The sequence below is a fragment of the Python bivittatus genome, unplaced genomic scaffold, assembly GCF_059951505.1.
Source record: "Python bivittatus isolate LINGU-HERP-01145 unplaced genomic scaffold, Pbiv_v1 ctg000020_np1212, whole genome shotgun sequence".
NCBI classification, from domain to species: Eukaryota; Metazoa; Chordata; class Lepidosauria; order Squamata; family Pythonidae; genus Python; species Python bivittatus.
Window position 1 is genome coordinate 33,052,971 of NW_028277030.1, and position 19,299 is coordinate 33,072,269.

At 37.0% G+C, this 19,299-nt stretch overlaps 1 protein-coding gene across 5 annotated transcripts in view; it reads left to right on the forward strand.

Annotated features, from left to right (window-relative positions):
• The window catches only part of ARHGEF10 (Rho guanine nucleotide exchange factor 10), a 106,275-nt gene that overhangs the window by 41,946 nt on the left and 45,030 nt on the right, over positions 1-19,299 (forward strand). For all 5 annotated transcript variants that reach the window (XM_088136802.1, XM_088136805.1, XM_007425189.3 and 2 more), the window contains 7 exons: positions 1,904-1,981; positions 2,138-2,317; positions 4,992-5,108; positions 5,471-5,563; positions 9,357-9,527; positions 11,384-11,529; positions 13,271-13,443. In XM_088136802.1, coding sequence (XP_087992928.1) covers positions 1,904-1,981; positions 2,138-2,317; positions 4,992-5,108; positions 5,471-5,563; positions 9,357-9,527; positions 11,384-11,529; positions 13,271-13,443 — 958 coding nt within the window. The remainder of the gene's footprint in view (positions 1-1,903; positions 1,982-2,137; positions 2,318-4,991; positions 5,109-5,470; positions 5,564-9,356; positions 9,528-11,383; positions 11,530-13,270; positions 13,444-19,299) is intronic.

Genomic DNA, 19,299 nt, shown 5'->3' on the forward strand with positions numbered 1-19,299 from the left:
ACATTAGAAAATAGCTTGATTTATCTTAGGGCCTGGCTTCAAAGTGAGATTTCTGCCTTCTTCAGCTAGCATGGGAAATCATGAAGGGCTGTATGTTTATTAAGAAACATTTTTAGCAGAATAGGAATAAATTTGGAGGCTCAGCAGGCCTTCTGGACAGATGGAATTAACCCAGTTTCATAGAGAACATAAAATGCAGACTTCAGAATAGAGTGAATTGACATTTTCTGCAAAGGACTGTCCCAAGACAATGTGATAGGAGAATTCTGATAAATGATTTCAGAGACTGAAAAGTAGACCTGTCAGTCATTTGTCTCCGTTCTTTGTAGACTTCTCATGCTACCTTTTTTGCTGAGAAACTAGGCTAAATGTAGCTATTATAGTACTACAGACACATGAGCCTGGTTCACGAATAATGCGAAGCCTTAATGCGGATTGTTCTTAGTTTGTTATGACACATGAACTCAGTTATTGTTTAAAAAATTCCTGGCTGATACATATAGTTATGTGAGAAGTGCTGTTTCCTGCCCTACAGTTCTGCTTTTGTTCAGGTCATCCTGTAGGAATCTGCTGTACCTTTGGAGCTGCAAAATCAACCACAGCCCTCTGTTATAACTCAGGATTTCACATTCTGCTGGACTTGATGTATATCCACTTTTTTTCTTTTTTAGTTCAGAAAGATTTGTTTGTGAACCCTTGTTAAAACCATTTTTAAACTCTTCTTGATAGATCTTATGTTGTATTGCTTACTGAAATTGTATGCAGTAGTTTGATCAAAATAGTGAACAAAGATGACTTGCTGGTATTTACATTTGTAGCAGCAGTGAATGAAAATCTTCCCCTGCCACATTTTTTTGTCTTATATGCAAAATATATACTTCTTTTATTTAAAAGCATAAAAACTCCAATCATGTAAATACATGTTGCCATTTTGTAGCTTTAGCTGAGATTACTTTAAAAACTACAGCAGCCATCCATCCTCTTACAGATAGGATTAAAATAGCTGCTAGCACTTGTTCTGGAGCTGCAATTTCTCCATCTGTTTTCATCTTTGTGGAGAGAAAGGTGTGTAATTAAGCAAAGCAGCAGGTTTACTTGTCTGTGAAGATGGGGCTGCAGGAAAAAGATTTTTATTTAATGCAGTGCAGACAAAGAAGTAATTCTGGGTGTGAGTGATTGGAGGGAAGTTAAATAATATGGCTTACCTATCGTTGCTATTACCAACACATCTTTAAAAGAGGCTGGACATCAGTATCATGTTAAAATAAGTAAACATGTCCATTTCACAGTGGAAATTGATTTTAAAAATATGCATTTCACTGTGACAGGTATGCATGAAATCATTTTAAATGACAGTACATCTTCAAGTTGTGAAATTAAATTGCAAGCAATTCTGTAACTAAGTAAGTAGGCTAAAGGGAGAGAAAACTTACTCCTTGAATATTACATTTAACATTAGCTGCTTTCCATGATATACTTTTTAAGACATCAGTTTGGTAGATAAGTAAGATTTTACCTTCTCTCTTTTTTTTTTCTCTTAAATCGAACTTTTTTTTTTTTGTTTCTCCCTGTTTCTTTCTTTGTGAAAGTTTTCTTCCATGGTTCTTTTTATAGAGTAAGTTTCCATAATCTAGATGCCAAATGTAGATGATTGTAACAAGAACGGTATACATGCAGTTGAAAGATGAGGAGCAGGCCTCTGAAATAGTGGATAGGCCCTTTTGTTCATGAAATTCTCTTCCTGCCTTCACTAAATTATATTCTGACCAAGTTCTCCACTTAACCAGACAGAGGTTGTGGCAAAGACTGAGGGAGAATGTAGCACATAAGTTGATATCTCTGCAGGAGTATCCTAGAATGGCAGTTTGTAATTGTGTCTTTTTTTAATGTTATAATTTAACAGGTCGTGCGAAGATACATTTTAGGTGCTGTGGTTGACAGTGAGAAAAACTATGTGGATGCTCTCAAAAGGATATTAGAGGTAAATAATTGCCATTTTGAAATCAAATAAATATGAGAATGAACAAATCTCAGTTGTGCAATTCATTATTGCTGATGCTTTTGTTTAGAGTTGTGAGAATAATTTGTTTGATTATTGCTTTTGGTAATTGCTTGATGTCTTTTTTTTAAATTTTAGCAATATGAGAAACCTCTTTCAGAGATGGAACCCAAATTGCTGAGTGAGAGAAAACTGAAGATGGTCTTCTATCGAATTAAGGAAATTCTTCAGTGCCATTCAATGTTTCAGATAGCGCTGGCGAGTCGTGTCTCTGAGTGGGATTCTGTTGAAATGATCGGGGATGTCTTTGTTGCATCAGTATGTACATGACATGGTTCTAGCCCTTAAGTCTGTTTAATTCATAAATGAGCTCAACAAGTGAAATTCCAAAGAAGAATGAAAGCCTCTGCCCCAAGCTCAGATCAGATTCCTTTGCGCTCCTAAAGGCAGCAGGAATACAATGGTTGCAACATTTTACTTATCTTGTTCCTATTTTGGTTTAAATTTTATCTTCCTTTGGCACTGGGATGGATTATAAGTATTGTGAAGTAAATAAAAATAAAATAAATAAATAAAGTAAATATAATAAAATAATAAAAATACAATAATATAATATAATATACATATTATATAATAATATAATTAATAAAATAACAACATAAAATAAATGAATAAATAAAATAAAATCTGTCACTATCACTTGGTTTTGAAGAGTTTGAACTTGGCTAAGGGTTATAAATCTATAGCTGCAGTATTTAGGAAACCATGAAATATCTGCAGTGAAATAATGCATTTCTACATTTACTGAATATATTTTTAAATGGACTCAGTTTTGGGTTTGCAATAATAGTTTCTTAGCAACAAGAAGCGTTTAAGATTTCAAGATCTTGACAGAAGCTGCATTTTTCAAACCTTGCTTGTTATTAAGTCTTTGATAATATAGATAGCAATTTCAAATGAAAGGTAAATAAGCTCAGAAGTCACCTCACTCCAATATCAAAAAAATATTTTTTCCATTGCTAATTGGTTCATAAATTTAGGCTTATCTTTATTTTTTTTTAAATCTTAATTGCATATCTCTCAAGAAGGGAAAACTAATTGTGAATCCTATGTAAAATGAAAGTTAAACCTCCATATCCATCTAGTTTTCTTGTCAAGAATATGAAAGTGGCTCCCCTTTGCCTTCTTTGAACGTCCCAATCTAGTTGACAACCCCACGGTTTCCTCTTGCTCTTCATCTCCCATTCAAGTGCTAACCAGATCTGTCTTCCTTTCCCTTTTTCAACATCACCCAAGTCAGTTAAGTCCTTACACCTGCTGTGCCAAATTACATTTACCATATACCATGTTCATTGTTCATTAATTGATAAGCAAATCCTTTTAAGCACATATTTGAGTAATACAGTTCTACATCTTTTTAGCCTTTTTAAAACTCAGCTCTTTATATAGATACTATTCAAATGCCCTTGCTGCTTATTTTGCTTAAGTTCCAGATATCAGCATTCATACTTTATGCCAACATCAGTTGTTTCACTCTTTGAATTCCTAATTGTTTCTTGTTCAGCTACTTAGGGGAGCTGGGCAGTGTCTTACATGGATGTCACATCTGCTGACAGCTCTTTAAATTAAATGCGTCTTTTAGAGTCATCTGCTTTAATGAGTTTATTTATTTAATTGATTGATTTCTACAGCTGCCCATCTCAACGATGTTGCTAGCAGGTGGTTTGTGAGTGCTCCTGCACGTCTCTAAGCACTTTTTTCCCCCCTTTGATCCAAAGCTCTACTATGTAATTGTCCAACAGTTGTTTCGAAACAAGCAGCTTTTGCTTTGTATTTGGAAGAGGGAGATGGGAAGGGGTAATTTTGCAACATGTAGCCTATCCTGACACTTCCAACTTTACTGATAGACAGTGACAGCAGCAGGGAAGTCTTGCTAGAGATTTCTGCTCTGAACACTTGCTGGACCACAGCTAAAGAGTCCCTAAGATAGCCTTCCCCATTTATATGCATTGGAGCACAGTTCTAAGCCAGAATGGCAATTTTCAGGAAATAAGGGTGCTTGATAGCCAACCATGAACTTGGGCACCCTGAAAAAAAATGCATTAGCCTCTGTCATTAGTAGTTGGGATTTTGAACTAACAACATGGCAGGAGATACGAACAAAAATGACTAGAAGTAAGAAAGATGTACTTGCTATGATTATTACTGCTGTTGTCACTAACCTTAAATAAGTGGTGATGCTGGGAGGAATTTCTCTCCAGATTTGATTGAAATTTTAAATAAAAATGAGTTCATGGAGACATGATACTACCTCATTTAGCACATAAGCTGCCTTATTTGAACTTTTATTAACATTGTTTGCTTTGGCTACTCCCAGGTTGCAAGTCAGCTCGTATAACATTTCCAGGCATTGCCATCCAAATAAGTGGATGTACTGAAAGGCTTGGATTCTGCAGGGCTGCTGTACCATTATGAGTTGCTGAGGTTCATATTGTAAATAGCGACATCGCTCTGTTACTAAGTAATTAAAAGTAAAAAAAGGCATAAAACAAGTTTCAGGATTAGATTTCTCAGATCTATAGCATCATGTCTTAAGACTATTCTGCTACAAGTTTTATTAACTGCAGCTCACTTCGTCAAATGGATGGAGTGGCTTAAATGATACAGGATTTTCTTGATTTTTTGCTATCATAGTCTAACTTGGCTGTCCTCCTAACAATATCATAATATCCGTGACACTGAAATTATGAGGTACAGTTTTAAAGGCAAGTGCCACTACAGTAATATTTTTGGGAAATAACATGTCTGAGATTTCATGGTAAAAGTGTGGTATTTCGGCCACTTGTACAGATTCTAAAAAAGTGACAAATGTTTTTAAACAAAAGTTAAGATTTTTGACTATCTGCTGAATACGCTGAATAATCTTTTAGAAAGGTGTGCTCTGTACTGTAACTGACTGATAACATTTATTTATTTTTGTGGTGTCTTTTAGTTCTCTAAATCCATGGTGCTAGATGCTTACAGTGAGTATGTAATCAATTTTAGCGCAGCAGTGGGGATTCTCAAGAAAACGTGTGCTACGAAGCCTGCCTTCCTTGAGTTTTTAAAGGTGAGCGTTTTGGGTTTGAAACTCCCTAATTTTGAGAGGATGGTAGGGCTTTACAGACTGAAGGAAAGGATCTAACTGAACAAATACGATTAATGGTTCCCTTTTGATTGTTTGTAGACCATCAAAACAACCCTGACCATCTGGGAAGGTCATTATTTGACAAATGTTGAACATCCAGTGTCTAGTTCAGCTTTAAGATTATGCATGAGCATGTGTGTATGTATGTATGCACCTATATGTAATTTATCTGATATCTGCTCAAGAAATGATTAAAGCTATGCTAGTCAAGACATATATTTTATCTGTGTTCCTTTGGAGAAAACTGCAGTGGCTAATATAAAGAAACACTTCTTTCATTACAGCAATGTCAAGAATCTAGTCCCGATAGAATCACTCTCTATGGCTTAATGATGAAACCCATACAACGTTTTCCTCAGTTCATCCTTCTATTACAGGCAAGTCATGCATCAATTCTTAAAATTGCTTGAGTTTGCTATCTTCTTTGGTCGTTTGCTAAATAGTAGTGGCTAAAACACTAACATGGTAATAGGATCTGATTGTTAGTTGTTTTCTAATTGGAAATCAATTCTGTGACTAATTCACAGTTCTACCCGAAAATGCAGAATTTATCTTTTAGTTCATGGGACTGTTGTCTGGTTTTAGAGTCACCCAGGTTATTGTACATAGACGACAGGCATAACGTCTTAGCCATTAATTTCCTGGAGATTATGTTTTCTAGTGTTCTTGTAGAACATTGAAAGGAACTTTAGGATCATCTTTCTGATTTGAACTTTAAAAAAAAAAAATCAATATCAGTTTGAGTTTAGGGCAGGGGTACAGTGTGGAAACTACTCTCTCTACTGTCAGTGTTGGTCTTCTACAAATTTTGTCCATTCTGTTATTGTCAGATCTGTTGGCCAATTTTGATACTGTTCACCAAGGGTTATTGGTGAGGAGGCTAGTGTGGACCCTAGTTTGGCTAGGTGGCCAAGCTTTTATATGGTTCCAACCCTGTTTGGAGGACTGGATCCTTGTCAGGCCTAGCCCAAGGAACTCCAAGAGACAATGCCAATTCAATCCAGCTATGTTTATTAGCTACAACCTCTAGCAAGAATCTTCCCAGACTAAAACCCCAGTTCCCAAAGTCCTCCAGCCACAACAGTGTGAATTCCTCAGGGAGGTGCCAGTCTCATCCTCTTGTTCCTCCCACACGGTTCTGGCGAGCTAAGAAAATGTTTATCTGCCTGAGCTTGGCCTTCATAATTCCATTCCATCACAGTCCTGTAAGTAATGAGCACCTTATTTTCAGCCCCTAGGCCTGTCTTTGTGGTATTCCACAAGAGTCCACCAGCTGTCTCAGTCCCTGGCTGATATTGCACCTGGAAGACCATGAGATACCTGAAGCTTAACCCTGATAAGACTGAGCTCTTGTGTTAGGTAGGGGGAAGCATCTGAGAAAATGAACACAAGGGGTCAGTAACTTGTCATTCTTAGGAATCAAGACTAGGGTTCTGTCCAAAGCTTAAGAGCTGGGTTTTATCTTAGACTCTTACCGTGTCATCATAGGTAAGAGTTGTGATCCAGAGCTGCTTCTCTCAGTTGAAGGAACTCTATCCAATCCACTCTGCGCTTCTACACGCTGATCTCACCATGGTCATATATGTGCCAGCCATCATATTCAACTACTTTGATTTATGTTAGGCTTCCAGCAACTTCAGGCAGTAGAGAATACAGCAACTTGATTGGTCCAAGGGCCCCAAATTTCTTTTCTATCACCCCGTCATGCATTAGCCCTCAAGGATGTACTTCAAGGTTCTACTAATTGCATATAAAATTTTTATAGCTCAGGACCCTGCCTGCCTTGCAGGGAAATGCTCTGATTGTTTCATGCCACTGACTGAATGTACATGAACTAAAGTTTTTTCATATTAAGGCCTAGACAATAGAATTATTTTCTTGGAGGTTAGGCAGGTTTCAATGGTAGGTTACTTTAAACAGCTTTTGAAAGCTTTTAAATTTTTTATTTTAATGTGTAATATTAAGAGTGTGTGTATGTATAAAATTATTGTATTTAGCTGTTTTATGATTCTACTTAAATGTCTACTAGATGTTGATGCAATTGAGTGCTATATAAATATTTTTTTTCAATTATCTTGTCCAATCCTAAACCAAGGAATGGTACAAATTATGCCTCATTGTCACCTGCATGAAAATTATAGTTATTTTCAAAAATTGTAAGAAAGAGAAATGGAATGCAAGTACATTCCCTACCCAGTAGCTACAATGAAAGCAATGATAATAGTTACATACTTATACTGGTCACATTAATTTATAGTACTATAGTGTGTACTTGCCAGATTACACCAATGTCAGACTCTCTTGAGAAAAGAACATAAAGTCTCAATTATTTTGTCCTCTGCTTTTTCTGTCCCCCCGAATGACTTCCTATTGGTGAAGCATAGCTGTAGTATAACTGTGAAGATTACTAGTACTACTAAGTTGATTATTGTTATTATTAAAAGAGTCTGTAAAATCCTTCGTTTCATGGCAACCATACCAAAGTGGTTTGCCCCTACCACCTTCTGAGATGATGGAAAATTCACTTGTAGCAATGGTGGAAGCTGAATGCTGGAAAATACTGGAGTTGTTTGTGGGTAACTAAAACTGGCTCAAGCCAAATATATATATCTTGGGCTTCAAAAAATCAGATTTTAATATACTCAGAAAATAGAAGAGCAGGATCCCACAGAAAGAGAAGCCCAAGGAAAGGAACTCAATAAGGATAGGAATTTCTAAAAAAGATGATATACTATAAACATAATTACAAATAATTCCAGTGGGGGGGGGGGAACAAGAAGTCACAAGAAGCTTAATGAGGATCTGAAAACCAAGTAGGACACAGGGAATGGAAAGAGGATCAGGTCACAAAGAAAGAACACAGACATATAGTTTGGAGCTGGTATCAGGGAAGCAGAAGCTCAGAATTAGCTGAGGTTAGCAAAGGATGCAATATAAGGCTTCTTAAGCATATTCGAAATAAAAAGAAAAGACCCTGAACTATTTTATTTCAGTCTCTTCCTATGTTTTCGTAGGAAGTTGTGAAGGGCAGGATGAAGGTTCAGAGCTGAATCCTGAGAATGATAGAAATATGGTCAAGGAATATGTTTCAGTGAGTTTAAAACTGCAGAACCAGATGGAGTGCATCCTTCAGTAATGAAGAAGTGAGTGAGTGAGTGAGTGAGTTAGTTAGTTAGTTGCTTGGTTAGTCTGGCCAAACCGCTTTGTATTATCTGAAAAATCTTATAGAACTGATGGCAAATTACCGGACAAGTGCAAATGTTGTCCATATCTTCCAAAATGAGGGGGAAGAGGATCTGATGCCAGTACCTGGGAAGGTCCAAGAACAGTTAATAAAGGGATGGACCTTTTAGCTCCTTAAAATGAATATAGTACAAGAAGTTAACATGAATTTGCCAAGAACAAATCTTGTCAGATTTTCTTGTGTTTTGATTGGACAACTTCCTTAATGGACTGTTGTAAACATAATGTATCTTGATTGCAGTGAATCATTTTACAAAGTACTTCATGACATGCTGATCAGAAAACTAATTAAGTATGGGAAGGATGGCATGATAATTAAATGAATATATGTAAGCCAGCAGTATAATGTGGCTGCAAAAAAGGCAAATGAAGCATTTGGCTGCATTAATAGCAGTTAATTTCAAATTATGGGAAATAATCTTTCCATTTATTCTTCTTTGGTCAGAGAAGAGTAATGAGGAAAACTGGGAGAGTAGAAACTAAATATTTCAAAGAAAGATTGAAAAGGCTAAGTATGTTTAACCTTGTGGAGGAAGGAATATGATTGCACTCTTCAACCGATTTGAAAGAATGTCATACAGAAGAAGGTGAAGGCCTGTTCTTTCTCATTCCTTTGGAATAATGGCTTTAAGTTATGAGAAGACAAACTTCTTAAGTTTTTAGGAGCAGTTTGATGTTGGAACCAATTGCCCAGTGAGATTGTAATTGGATTGTATATGGTGCTTTGTAAAATCAGGTAATTGTATCTCACTTGACATAACAGACATACTCTAAAAAGGATTCTGTTGGTAGCTTTGGAGATGATAACTGTGAGACAAATAGGTTGAAATGACTTCCTTTTTTCTAGTCAAGAAAAATAATCTGAATTAGCTAGGGTCAGAGCATGACAATGGTCTTTTCGAAAACTTTTTTGTTGTTGTTGTCCAGGACATGTTGAAGAACACTACTAAGGGCCACCCAGACAGGCTGCCTCTACAGATGGCTCTCACAGAGCTTGAAACATTGGCAGAGAAATTAAATGAAAGGAAAAGGGATGCAGATCAGCGCTGTGAAATAAAACAAATAGCCAAAGCCATGAATGAGCGTTATCTGAACAAGGTTTGGAATAGTACTGCTTGTTTCCCCCTATTTCTCTTATAAAGGATGTTTGTTTGTTTGTTTGTTTGTAAATTTTGCATACCCACCTATCTCATAAAGGTGACTCTGGACAATTGTATAGAGATTGAAACCAAAAAACAACATGGTTCATAAAATCAATATACAAACCATATTATGACACATGCTGGGGTTGAACATCCATTCCCCTTCAGTCACTAAAAAAAACAAAAAAAGGGACTGGCCCCATGTCTGGGCCCAAATGCCTGTGGGAGCATCCAGATCTCTAATGCCTTGGGAAAGACCAACAGGATCAGAGCCATCCAGATCTCTGAGGGAATGTTATTTTATGGGGCAGGTGTGGTACAGAGAAGGCATGACTCTTAGGTCCCACCAGATGACACTGTTTAATAGACAGACCTGGAGCATGCCAACTTTGCCAGTTCTAGGGATTCTAAGGTTTTCTTAAACAACTATTCCCAAAATATATTTTATACAAATATATCCCATTTGTTTCATGGACACTAACTGCCACCATGTTGATAGTACTGAACTTTGTTTTCTATACCAAGTGGGAAATAGAAAAAAAAGAAAAAAGCCAAAATAGGAGCATGTGCGATGAAGGTGCAAAAGTAATGGATGGCTGTACTCATTTGATAGGTTTGCAGTGCTCTGAGCATCCTTCTTATGTTATCTCCATTGACATTCTGAAGGCTAACCAGTTCAGGTTTTCATGAATCATGACCATTTTATTAAATGAAGAGAGTAAATTCTTATGCCACTTTTTCCCATTAGGGCTCATCCCATTAGTCCTGACTGACCAATTTCAATTTTCAGGGCAGCAAGCAATTCTGGGGAAACTTATGGCTTGCCATTTGAGATATTGTTTCTTTTGGAGTACACTCAAGCCAAAACAGTTATTCAAGAAAGGGTCCTAGATATAAAATTCCAGAATGAGGTCAGCCCTATTCCAGCCCACATTAGAGCTCACATAATTTATTCTAGTTGGGAACTGGGCAGATATTTAAATACTTTAATGTCCCCTGCCCAGCAGAGAAGCCAGGCTTTATGTTTTATCCTCCTTAGTTCTTAATGGGAGGTTTACCAAAGTCCCCATGTGTACGAGAACCTGTCCATGTAGCACAAATGCTATTGAGACCATCACATATGTACTTTTGCACTGTCCCTATTACCTATGTAGTTAAGAAACTTTTTAATTGTTTCTTTATTGACACGTGTTTAGGTCATGATGAAAGTTTTCTTCCTGATTTTCTCTTCTTAGATAAGGAATCATTGATTACACACAACATGGCTAGATTTTGCCTGACAGCAATTAAAATCTGCAAACAGATAATTAAGAGTACGGGGCATGGGTAAACTTACTGAGAATTCCTCTTTTATTTTTACTTTTTTAATCTTCATATGTTTTTACATCTTTTTTGTGGGTTTTCCGAGTCCCCCCGCCTTTAGTCCATAGTCTTACTCTTAATATTAAGAATTTATCTAGACCAATATTATTGTTTTAATATTGTAGTATTGTGTTAGCAATCCTAGCTTTTACTTATCTTTTATTGCTTATAAGTGTCAGCGTTATTATTGAAATGGGTATAATTTTTCCTGATTGTATTGTATGCTGATCTATGACTGAAATAAAGATTTGATTGATTGATTGATTTGATACCTGATGATCATGGCACTATAAATTCAAAATTGTAAAGGGAGAATTTTATTACATAGCAAAATTAACAAAATACTATGGACTTGTGAAACTGGTTCATATAATTTTTAAAGCAATACAGTACATGTGCAGGTGTAAAAGTGTTATGTTATGAAATCTTTTTTTTATTATTATTATTCAGTTACTCAGCAGTGGGAACAGGTACCTCATCCGAAGTGATGATATGCTAGAAACCGTTTATACAGACAAAGGAGAAATCATGAAAACCAAAGAACGACGTCTGTTTATGTTAAATGATGTACTGATGTGTGCTACTGTGAATATTCGGTAAGATTCTAATCACATTCTATAAAATAATTACTAAAAGCATAAGAGATAAGACACATGAACTGGAAACTTTGATTTTTGTTGTAATGACTCCATTCTGCATGGGTTTTGGTTATATGTATAAAGTGAATATAGTTCAGCATTCTAGCTCAGTGGCAGAGCACATTCATTTTATGCAGGAAATCCCATGTTCATCTCTGAGGGCTTTGGGCAAAGCTGCAGTGTAGGATACATTGAGATCAAAGGTTGAAAAGTTGTAACTGGATGATTATCTCCCTTCCCCCCTTTCCCCAAAGAAAGGTTTGAAATTCAGAGAACAAAAACACTATATAAAGGGGTGTATGGACCTGATGGAAGCAGGGATGTTTTTCAAGGTTAGAAAGGAATGAAGAGATATAGCAATTGGTATTAGGATAATCTAGATGGAGTTAGATTTCCTTTTCTTTTCTCAGTTATATTGTTATTACAACCAATTTCTCTCCTCCCCTCCATTTCGTTTTCCTAATGAACAAACAAGCACTCAGTGTATTAGGAAATTGAATAACAATGCTAAAGTAGATGGTATAAGGGCTGGAATGGGATGGGATGGGATGGGTATTTATTAAATATAACTGATGTAGAGACAGTGAGATGTACTACGTTGCCTGTTTTAATACCATCAAGCCTCAGAATACTCTAGTAGGTTTGAAAGTGCTCTCCCTATGGCCAGGATCCAATAACGATCCTACATATCTGCTGCATTTTGCATCCCTGCTGTGAAATTTGTTGTTCTGAATTTCGTAGTCTCATGTAATGATGTGGGTGGCATATATCTGCAAATGTAGGCTGGGTGGATCTCTAGCTACACAGAAGTTCTTTTTCAGCAGCATTCCTATGGCAACTGAAGTATGTGCTTTGGCTCCACTGTCTTCAAGTAAACAGGCCATGCTGGTGTAAAATTTCTCCTGGAATAAAAATGTGCCCTCGAGCAAGCAAAGGTGGACTTGCTAAAACAGCTTTATGTATGTAACAATTCCCCAACCTATCAGTCTAAAATCAAAAGTCCTGTTATGATGAACATACTGAGTTCTTAGGATTCCAGTTCTCCTTTTGCTATTTGCCCCCTCTTGGATTTTTGGAAGATTTTTCTGCTTCTGTTTTTAGCCTATTCAATTAATACCTTCCTCTCACTTCCTTGCCCGTTGGTGTGATCTGGAAATATTATACATGCATATTTTGATGTTTTTATGGTTTGCATAGCCTGTCTGTGTTCAAGATCTTGGAACAGTTACACAAGGTGTTTCCTCAAAATGCAGTGCCCTGTGGAGCAACAGGAATTAAATATGGCTTTTTCCTTTTGGATGATAACATTTTGTACTTCATTTAGAAATAAATAAATCCCCCCATTTTTTTTTTCTGGAAGCTTCTTCTCATTAACAACAAGATAACGTAGTGGAACATTTACAGGAAGTTTGTTTTTGTTTTAAAAATGAGAAAGGTTTTCATGACGTCTATAATTTGCGTTGTAGATTTTGTTAATGCCAAACACAAAATAAGGTAACAGCAGTGAAAATCTCTGTGCATTGGATAGCAAATCTAATTTTGCTCTGTGGGGCTTTTTCTTTGGGCAATACGGGTAGAATTAGAGCAAAAAGACATCAATATACTGGGGAGATTTATGTATGAGAAGAAAAAAATGTCTGAAACAACGTAAGAAATAAAAAATGACCTGTTGTCAAATATTTTTGTGGCCTTCTTTCAGTTCTTCCCATGAAAATAGTGGTGTCGTGAGTGGCCAAAGGTACTTACTGAAATGGAGTGTGCCCCTTGGGCATGTAGACGTCATAGAGTATGGGAGTAATGATGGTCAGGGCGAGAACTGCAGATTCCCTGTGCAGACATCTTCTGAGATTCTTGTTACCAATGCCAAGCCAAGTAAGTAGCAGCCGGTTATTATTTATGGATGTCCTTCATTACTGTAGATGGCTTTGACATGCTTAATATGACCTTTACGTTAAGGTGGTTTTTTTTATGTTAATATTCAGAAAGCATCTTAAGACTTTTTCATGAGGATGGCATACACATATTTTATATTGGGAGTACGTATTGTGCTGGGGACCTTGTTCAGACTAGTAATTTCTCTTTCTGCGGTTGAGCTACATGGGCTTTTATTCACACAAGTAGCTTACAAACTAGAGCAGGCCTCTTAAGCTTCCACTTTCAGTAGCAGTTGTGTATTAATCTGGATTAACAGATGGAATTTGCAGAATTTCCCATATTGGAATGGCTCCACTAAATGTGAATCCTTGTACTGTATCTTATATACATTGCTGTGCTTTTCCACTCAACATAGGTTAGAAAAGGCTTTTAAAGTTGTCTTGTTAGGAGTAAAATATACATTGTTGGAAAGCAACAACAAAAAAACCCTGTTCACTCTGAATAAACACTCTAAACAGAGGTATTATTAAATTACTAGCTGCTGCGAACAGCTTCAGGTTTTCAAATTGATGCCAGGTCTGAGTGTGTATTTTTTTTTTATTTAAAAGAGGCAAGAGGGAATACTAATTTTAATGGAGGGAGAAGGTTTGAACTCCCCTTGGCTCATACATAGTTTTCATGATATAAAATGTACCTCCTCTCCTCAAGCTGCAGGGGTAATTGATAAAAAGCAGATTTCAGGAAGCTCTTTGGATAGCAGAATAATGTGAAGGGAAAGGATTACAACATCCTTCCCCTCCCTCTATTTTCTCTTGTTTGATCAAATTAGCAGTTGTCACCTTCATCTACATCCATGGACTGCTGTATATTTTTTTTAATCAAAGAAATGGAAAAGTCTAATCTCATGTTGTGCTTTTTCATGCTTCTGAGAGAAGTAGTTCATGTGTTCACTCTTTGGAAATAAATAAATTGCTTAGTGATCAGGCATCTACTTGTACACTGAGATTTTCCCTTATCTTTCTGATTTCTGGTGTTCATCCATGCCACCAAGTCTCCTCAAAGTGTTCCTAACCAGTGGGCTGGTGGAAAACTGCTTTTAATTTTATTGTAAGAGGAAGTGTATTATTTGCCAAATGTATGCATGTGATAGAGAAGGTTAATAGAACATACTTAGAGATTACATTTTTGCAATGTCTTAATATACTCTGAAAAACTATCTGAGATAGTTGCAAAACTGCCTATCCCTGATGATTTCTCCTCACTCCGCCAGATCTGGCAGAGTGAGCATGCTCCAGATCCTCTCAGTGAAACAGTGTCACTTGTTGGGGCCTCAGAAACCTTATTAATGTCATGTCACCTACCTTATGGATCATCCTCCCCCTGGAGATATAGGTGGCCTTGAGCCTGTTGGCCTTCAGGAAAGCAGTGAGGACCTAGCTTTTCCCCCAGGCACTGGAGCCAGGATGTTGATGGAGTGGGCATGGTGTGGCTGATTTATAGATGTGAGTTTTATCAGGACTTCTAAGTTGTTTTTCATTTTGAATTTTTTAAAAGAAAAATAATTGTATTGTGTTTTTATTCTTGTTCACTACTCAGAGTTCCTTCTGCTAGATGGGCGGCCATAGAAATTTGTTAAATAAAAAAAATTTATATCATGCTGAAGTTCTAAAGTTTTCATCAGCCAATCTTCTGTTCAATCCAAATGTGTTCCATTCCTCTCCATCTTCAGATACTAAAGAGAGTTCTAGCTTTGCAGGAAAAAATGAGGTATTCGGAGTCTGTTGGTTTCTTCTGCATATCAAATAATGGCACAATCATTTTCCCTCTCCAAAACCCCTGTAGCAGTTTTCCAATTTTTTTAAAAAAATGTTTATAAATAATCTATAAATAAGACAGATGGGGGAAGATAGGCAATCTTCTGGTAGTCCCAATATGTTTTCCACAATAAAAAGAAAATTCTACTTTTGTTGCAAAATTGGTTTTACTGTATGGCTGGAGAATGACCCATCTTCATCCTTGTTAGAAAGTTGCCCGAATCAAAGACAAACATTGCAAGAACATTACTCTGGGTTGGCTTTTGGTAATGTGTTAGTGAAATCATTCTTTATTTACATATTAAGCTTAATTTGGTACTTACATTAAGGTGGCAGCAGGTGGCAGCACGTGGCCTACATAGTCTTGACTCAGAACCTAATCAGGGTTGCTCCCAGTTAGTACTTAGATGGGAAATCTCCAGGACTGTAAATTAGACTGGAAAGTAAACAATCTCAGAAGAAGCCAGTAACTAACCACTTCCGTATTGCTGGCAAGAAAACTACATGCGTGTAGTATTTTTCAAGAGTAGATCTCAACTTGAAGGAGAAATTTCTTTTTGCTTTGTATATATTTATCAGGACTATCCTCCAAATAGCTTAAATAACATAAAAAGCATGCAGTTTTTTTTAAAAAAACCTAGAAACAGTAGAGTCCTATCTGTATTTTCAATTTCAGTTTTGAATTGAGGACAGCCACTGTCTGCATTGTGTATTCTAGCTTTTCCATCCTGGTGGTTTCTGAATATACTGAGACTAGAAAAATTCCCAGCTATTGTAACCAAACTGGCTGAGAATGGTTAAAATTGTACTACTAATACAACTGGAGGGCACTATTTTCTATAAACGTATTGTTCAAGTTCTTGTTGATTATGTCTTCTTTGTGTAGCTTTTCTTTCTTTTATTTCGTACTGGTGACAAGAATAGATGCCTTTTAGACACAAAATGGAGTTGTGGACTATAGAGAGAGGAGAGAAAGAGAAAACACAAAGCACTTTGATTAAATAAGACAATACCCCCCTCTTTCTCTGGTCTGATCGGTATCTAAATTGAATGAAAGATGGCAGTCAAGGCATACTGGACAATTTAGCTACTGTGGAAATTATGCAACTGGATAGGTTGCAGTTTTATTTGATATATGACATTACAATGAAGGAAGAAGTATGAGAATTGCCTTAGCAATTTGCTAATATCTTTACGAGGCTATTTGGACTACCCTTGAAGTACATTTCTCTGCAAAGCCATTTAAAATAGCAACACTAAATTCTTCTTTAGAATCTATCAAGGTGAAATGTTGGAGCAGCGTTTCTCACACTTGGCAACTCTAAGATGTTTGGACTTCAACTCCCAGAATGCCCCAGCCAGAGTCATTGCTTTACTTTGCCCTGCCTTACAAATGAAGTCTTGCAGGAGAAAAAGTTCATGTTCCAAAAGGCAAAAGAGGAAGTTCTGGGTGCTGAAGCAACAGCAAGTAGCCACAAAGTACAGTTGCCATGGAACCCACGTGACTCAGAAATCCTGACCTGCAAGAACAACAGTAAAAAGAAATCCTGTCAGCACTCTGAGATTTAAATGAGCTCCCCTTGCACAGTGTAAGAGTTAAGTGCACACAGTAGCTGGGTTCACACATTGCACTAAACCTGGACATGATTTGTTTGTAAATGATGGATTCCAGCTTATCACACTGAGTTGAAGCCAGCTAGTTTTGATCTATTCTCTAAGCCACTGTTAAGCAAACAGTAGCTTACTGTGATGTATGAACCAAATCAGTAAATATCTATGTTAGTTTTTTTCATATAGCATTTCAGTTCCTTGGAGAAAAGGCAGCTGTTTTCTGCTTCATTTACAGAGATTATGAGATTTGCTAAGAAATGTGAAGGGTTGGGCACTTAATTTATTGTTATGAAGTAAAAAAAGTACGTATACGTGTATGTATATCCTCTTTATTTTACAACCCATGTTAAATTCTGTGGCGCTTTCAAGGCTCCCAGGCTGTTTGTGCTTCCTTTAACTGATCCTTCCACCCCATTGGATTTAATATCATCACTTCCTCCCTTGAGACTGTCCTGTGCTGCTGCTCTTCAGCTTGTGAAAACTCAGCAAGATTTTGTTGTTGTTAAAGTAAAGAGTGTTCTGGAGATTGTACATTTAGAGCAGTATGATGAGCTTTAATAAAGACAAAGAGTCCTTTTAAAAACAACAAAAGGTCCCACATCATTCTCCTAACCATCTGTAGTATGATGTTAGGTTCACTGAGAAGGGTCTTCAAAATGTCTCAACATGAAGGAGGGTTTCTCTTGAGATCAGAGGCCCTGTACTGATTGAAATATATACAGTATCCAGGTATCTGATTTTTTAAAAATTATACATTATATGTAAATATGGTTTGTTTGTAAATGATGGGTTCCAGCTTATCACACTGATCTATTCAGTAAGCAGGTAGGCAGGTAAGCTTCAGTAAACTGAGAGAGCCAGTTTGGTGTAGTGGTTAGAAACCGGGAGACCGTGAGTTCTGGTCCCACCTCAGGCACGAAGCCAGATAAGTGACCTTGGGCCAGTCACTATCCCTCAGCCCTAGGCAAGGACAAACCACTTCCAAAAAACCTTACCAAGAAAACTGCAGGGACTTGTCCAGGCAGTCGCCAGAAGTCAAGACTGACTCAAAGGCATACACATACAATAAGCAGGTACCCAGTAGAAAAAGTGTATCTTATTTACAAGTTTCTTTGGCAGATCTTTGTTCCTTCAACTTGGATCATCCTTTCTACAATTGTGACTGGTTTTATGTAATGCTTTAGTAACTTTGTAGGAAGCTCACTGAAAGGCTCAGTTTATAGCTGGGGTTGATTTCAGTTAATGCTGGGCAGAATTGAGAACACTTAGCCCACTGAAAGAGACATATTTTTTTCTGCCTTTTGGTGGGGAGTAAATGAATTCTGCCGAGGTATGAAGGAAGGGGGGAGAAAGGTGATTGACTTCTTTGTGTCTATAGTTGTCTTTTAAAAAAAAAGCCCTTGGAAGCAGTAGGGAGTGTTATGAGGCATCTTCTTTGAGAAAGGAATTGTCTTGCACTGTGCATTTTTAAAACATAATGAAGATAAAAGTAGCTTCAATACCCCACCCCCATGATTTTGATCCAAATTCTGACCTGACCTTTCCCATTTGCTCCATTTTAAATGTGCCCCTTCCCTTCAGAAATGAGATAAATTCAAAATGGATCAAATGTGCAAACCACCTCTAATTAGAGGGCACCTTAAAACTGTCCTGCGGAATTAAACTGAAATCTAACAATGTCGATCTACATTCTACTGATAAACAAAAGACATTATTGTGACAACATTGGCTTGATCTCTGAAAAGAACATTGAGAGGCAGTGCCAATCCTTCAAAATACGTATTTTGCAATGTGGAGGAATGCATACAAAGCAAGCTTGCTTGAATCATTAAAAGCAGATACATCTTTTTCCTGGCTCATGTGGTTGCTTTGTAAGCTGCTCCTGACTGTCTTTGCCCAGTGAAGCAAAATGGCTACACGTGCACACATATCTGGAGATAGCTGAAAGCTGCAGGAGACTCGCAAAAGATGTGGCTGCTTTAATGTTTCTCATGCATTGCAAAGCACCTCTTTTGAAAGATTACATAGCCCAAATTCATACTGTTCTGACTAATGGGAATAGGATTTATACTCTTATATCCTCTTTCTCGTAACATGAAAAATCAGGTTTTAGTTTTAACATATTTATCATTTCATTTTTCATTTCATTTCATTTCATTTCATTTCATTATTTCATTTTTTTTCTGCCTGACTATTGTTCTTTTGATTTTCGTAGGGAATAATATGCATTATGCTTGCCACATCTTCAAGCTCACTGCTTCCAAGGGCATTTGTAGCTTTGACATACTGTAGATGTTGTGGTAAAGTTTTAATTCAGCTTGGCTTCCCATTGTGCATGTGTTGGTTTCAGTACATAAGAATGTAAAAAGAGCTAAACTGGATCAGACCAAAGGCCTGTCTAGTGTAGTATCATTGTGTTAATAGCCTC